The sequence below is a fragment of the Microtus ochrogaster genome, chromosome 10, assembly GCF_000317375.1.
Source record: "Microtus ochrogaster isolate Prairie Vole_2 chromosome 10, MicOch1.0, whole genome shotgun sequence".
In the NCBI taxonomy this organism is placed as follows: Eukaryota; Metazoa; Chordata; class Mammalia; order Rodentia; family Cricetidae; genus Microtus; species Microtus ochrogaster.
The window spans coordinates 13,393,530-13,398,203 of NC_022016.1; the positions used below are offsets into that span (position 1 = coordinate 13,393,530).

A 4,674-nucleotide genomic window follows, 5' to 3' on the forward strand; every position below is an offset into this window, starting at 1 on the left:
GTTTTAAAGCATAGGCTGTATGTAATTATGTTCTGTGCCTTTAAGAGACAAGCCACACCCACTCCCTTCCTATTTGCAGTCTCCCTCCCACCCCATCTCCTCCTCCCTTCCTTTCTCTCACTCTCTGAGAGGCAGGTTGTCTCTCTCCCCCTTTCTGCCCTTTTCCCTTCCCTTCCATAACCACTAAATATCCAACCTCACTCTCCATGTCCTGCCTCTCCATGTCTCTGTCTCTTGCCCACCACATGTCTGCCTGCTAGGGACCAGCCACTGCGCTGGGACTGAGAGCCATTTAAACATCAATAAATGATTGAGATTCTCTTACAAACTTAAGGTGATGAAACAGCTGCAGGGTTTGTGAGATTAATTCCCAGTCTTCTAGTTCTCCTTTTAGTAAGATGCTATCAAACAGCATTGCAGCAGCAAATTATCTGATGTAAAGAGCCATCTATATGGTAAACTTCCATTTTGAAAAACTATGATCACCCAACTTTCAGTACTTACCACCCTGGGCAATTAGCGGCCATAAATACTAAGGCACGGTCATCCCCAGGAAAACCAACTGAAAACAAAACCCCCAAACATATGCCCTAAAGGTTAAGATGAACAAAAACATTTTTATCAATAGCATTTTAAAATAAAGTATATATACAATATTTTCGAATATACTATTCATCTTAGTGTTTTTATTACTATGATAAAACATCACAACCAAAAGCTTTAGGGAGGAATGAGTTTATTAGGCTTACAGGTTATAGTCCATTATTAGGGAAGCCAAGGTAGGAACTCAGAGGAGGAACCTGGAGACAGTAACTGAAGCAGAGTGCTGCTTACTGGTTGTTCCCCCTAGCTTGCTCATCATGCTGTCTTATGTGCAGGAGAGGAAATACCCACAGTGGGCTGGGCCCTCCCACATAATCACTAGTCAAGAAAATGGCACACATATTTGCCCATAGGCAATATGATAAGGGCATTTTTTTAAACTGATGTTTCTCTTCCTATATATCCATAGCTTGTTTCAGGTCAAGAAAAAACCCACTAAAAGTAAGAAATAAATAAATCAGGATACTGTTACAGTAACTATAGAGTAAACATAATTTTCGGATGTACCCAAAAACCAAAAATAAAAAAAAAATCATTTACTTCATTATTGTAGTCCAGATTCCTACCTATGCTTATGCACGCAATCCTAATAAAACTTAGTGGTCATTAAAAAAAAAAAAACCTTAGTGATCATTAAAAAAAAAAAAAAAAGGCAAGTGAGGTAAGACCAAAATATTTTAAATACATGTATAAAACTGTCAAAAATAAAGTAAAATACTTGCTCAACATAGTATTCAAAACTTACTACTTGGTACAGAATTTAATAGTATCTACTATGAAGAACCACCTAAACATACCTTTGCACAGACACCTCAGTATTTCAAAGAAAACCCCCCAAACCAAGCCCTGACAGCAAGCAGACATTTCTCTTATGTCTTTATCTCAAAATCATCCCAGTTCCAATCTAAAATACTTATAATATCAATGGGAAAAACTGTCAACAGATTTTCTTTTTGAACTTTTCTCAAATACTTTGTTATTTACGTCTTTTATTGTGCAGTGACATTTGGTGGGGAAAGGTAACTCTTGCCTCTTTGGTACTACCCCAGTTGTGAAAGACACAACCAGCAAGACAATCTTTTTGCTCCATCACTGCGCTGATGAACCATAAAAGCAAACCCACAGGGTTGGTCTCAAGGCTTACCAACAAAATAACAAATTAGCAGCTATCACTCAGTGAAGGATTTACAGACACTGTGGAGAGCACAAAAAATTTTCAAATCTAGTTTCATGTACCTATCCAGGGTTAGGTTGGGAATACCTACTGATACAATTAGAAAAGTAAAAAGAACTATTTGCTATAATAATAAAATAGAAAATAGCTTACTTTACGATTAGACTATCATTTACTCCATTTTAATATCTTCTTAAAACTGTTATCTTTCAGTATAATTTGAACTACACACAACCTCCCTGGAGAAGACATTGAACCATTTTTGCTTCCAAGGGATTTATTTGTCCCTTGATAACCTGAGGGGAGAAAGTTGTAAACATCCATGACCAAAGAATGACAGCTCATGTTGTCACAGTCTTCTTGGCATGTTCTATAATGAAGTTCATCCCTGTCCACGTCTGCAAAGGATATCCACCAACACAATGCTTGTTCTTTTTGCCGCGCAGCCAGACAGGATACAATTAATTGCTGGTACTTTCAAACTTGGTGGGACTTCTTCTTGGGGTCCGCCAGGATAACTGCACCCAAACAGGCGATAGCTGAAGAAAAAGAAAATGCCTTTTTGGTATGTTGCATTTAAGTTTACTCAGCGCTCCGTATATGCCATTTTTTCAACCACCGCATGGCTGAAAAGCAGATCACTCGTGCACCTTTCTTACAAGACAGTGCATGGAAAGGCGCCCCAGCCCCTAACTTCTCACCACCTCCCACCTCCGCAGCGGCCGCCCCTGCTCACAGACGCCGAAGAACATCTGCGCTATGGGGCCTGGTCGCATAGGGAGTTCCCGATTCAGGGACCTCAGGCCCAGCACGTAGACGTAGAGGCCCGCCCCGAAGAGCGCAGACCCAGAAAGCCAGCGACAGCTCTGGCAGTTTTGAGAAGAGGAATACTGTGCGACCGAAGCTGCCGCGGCGGGTTTCGCAGGTGGGATCGCGGGGGAAGGCCTGGGCTGTTCGACGTGATAGGACAAGGAGGACCCCATGTCGGAAGAGTGCACCTCCGCCGAGCCTCTGCTTTCAACTGGCGTAAAATGCTGCCGGAAAGCAGGACGCTGGCGTAGCACCTCAGTCCTTCTGGGAAATGTAGTTTCGCCACGCAAGGATGCGGGCGGAACAGGGCGGAGCTGCCGCTGCCCCAGAAACTTTTGGAGATTGAAACCTCCGAAAGTGCAGGCAGCGTCAGCCTAGTGTTTTAGACTACTTTCTGAAAGTCTAGATTTCAGTCTCTAAGAAGTAGAAATATAGATCTATAAGTTTCCTCACTAACACAAACTAAGGTCCTGACATGAGGTCTAAGAATCAAAGATTACATTTAATACGTTCTTATCCAAGGGCTTACCTACAGGAATTCTGTGCATTCTGCCGTTTCTTTTTCTTTCTTCATTGTTTTTTCCTTTTCCTTTTTCCTTTTTTCTCTTTTTTTTGATACAGACAGGCGCTCGCTAGCTAGCGCGGGCCGGCAACGAACAAGCACAGATAAACCAACACACAGACACCTGTCCCTGCCTCCTGAGAGCTGGGATTAAAGGCGTGTGCCACCACTACCCGGTCTACACGCTGGTTTTCTCTAGAACAAAACTGCTAAGTATCACAGAAGTAGTTATGAACCGCTCTTTTTAGACCAGTGGAGGCTCAAAGTTTTCAAAGTGTACATACTGTGAAAGAAACATAGAGATATCATTGTTGTTCTTAATTCCTGGCTGGCTTTCTTGTTTGTGGGTTAGAGGGTAAAGACGTTACACGAGGAAGAAGACACAGACACGCGGCAGTCCCACGTGGGTGCACTTTTAATGGGGGAGGGGTAACAACAAACAGGAAAAGGTGTGCAGACATGGCAGGAGAGGCGGGGAAAGAGAGAGAAGGGGGAGAGAGAGAAAAAGAGGGGGGGGGGTCCTGGCAACCCCTACTTTTTAACGGGGAATGCAAAGGCTTCTGGGAATATGTCCGTATCCAGGAGAACGCTGGGAACTGTAGTTCCGCAAAGGAACAACAATCATCAAGATGTTAAAAATGTGGTGTGGCTCCAAAACTACAGAGAAACACTATCTCGAACCCTACCCCCTCTCAAAAATGTTTGAATTCCTTGGATACTTTCAATCTCTCTGTGTTTATTAAAGATGTGCTGTCAAATTCATGATTTTGGTTTTGTTCAAGAGAAAATTCGGTACAAACCAAGTTATTGACACCAGAAGAAAGATTGTTTCTACAGTTCTGCATTTTTATCATCCGGTCAGAATGAATTTTAAAGGGTTGAGGAGTTGGCTCTGTGGCTAAAGTGTTTGTTCAGCAAGGAGGAAATATAAGTTCAGACACCCAGAGCCCACAGAATGCTGGGTGGGCATGACAGCACATCTGTAAAACTACAAATCATAAGATATTACCTAGCTCAATTATCCCCGACTTTGAGCTCTGTATTCAGTTCATAGTCCTTGTCTTAAGATATAACATGAAAAGCAACACATGCACATCACACATATGCAAAACAAATGATTGTATCATTCTGACTGTATCTTTGCAAATCAACAGTAATCACCCATTCCTGTCCCAGCTCCCCTTTCTTTTCTTTGCTTACAATAGGCTATCCGTCTTTTGTCCTAGTTGATCTCAGGGGGTTATTTGTACAAAATAAAATCTTAAGTAGGAATTTCCTCTGAATCGACACCTTCTAACCTGAAGGGGGGATTCTAAGGACTCGGGAAATAAGCTAAATATACAAGGCTCAGGAAAGAACATTCACAAGGCCAGCCTAAGGTTACATGTGCTATAAAAATTGCCTGGGAGAGGAGAATCTGACCAACAGAGTTAACTTACAAATTGAGCAAAGAGCTCCAGAAGCACAGCTTTCGTAAATAATTCTCACACTGGGTGACCCTTGTAGCAATACAGCTCCCTTTGAG

The 4,674-nt window shown here is 42.2% G+C and overlaps 1 protein-coding gene across 1 annotated transcript; it reads right to left on the bottom strand.

Moving 5' to 3' along the window:
- Positions 1–719: 719 nt before the first annotated feature.
- Positions 720–2,812, bottom strand: Dmac1 (distal membrane arm assembly complex 1). Its single transcript, XM_005352662.1, has 2 exons — positions 2,514–2,812; positions 720–2,316 (listed from the first exon to the last, which is right to left on the bottom strand). The coding sequence occupies exons 1-2, from the start codon at positions 2,758–2,760 to the stop codon at positions 2,255–2,257; spliced, it is 309 nt and encodes a 102-aa protein (XP_005352719.1). The 5' UTR covers positions 2,761–2,812; the 3' UTR covers positions 720–2,254.
- Between the last annotated feature and the right edge of the window lie 1,862 nt (positions 2,813–4,674).

What these genes read in the sequence shown, in the direction of transcription:
- Dmac1 (XM_005352662.1), bottom strand. Translation starts at nt 2,760, where the DNA reads ATGGGGTCCTCCTTGTCCTATCACGTCGAACAGCCCAGGCCTTCCCCC. An exon ending in GCAGATGTTCTTCGGCGTCT is followed by an intron (nt 2,317 to 2,513) that starts GTGAGCAGGGGC and finishes CTTTTTCTTCAG; the next exon opens with CTATCGCCTGTTTGGGTGCA.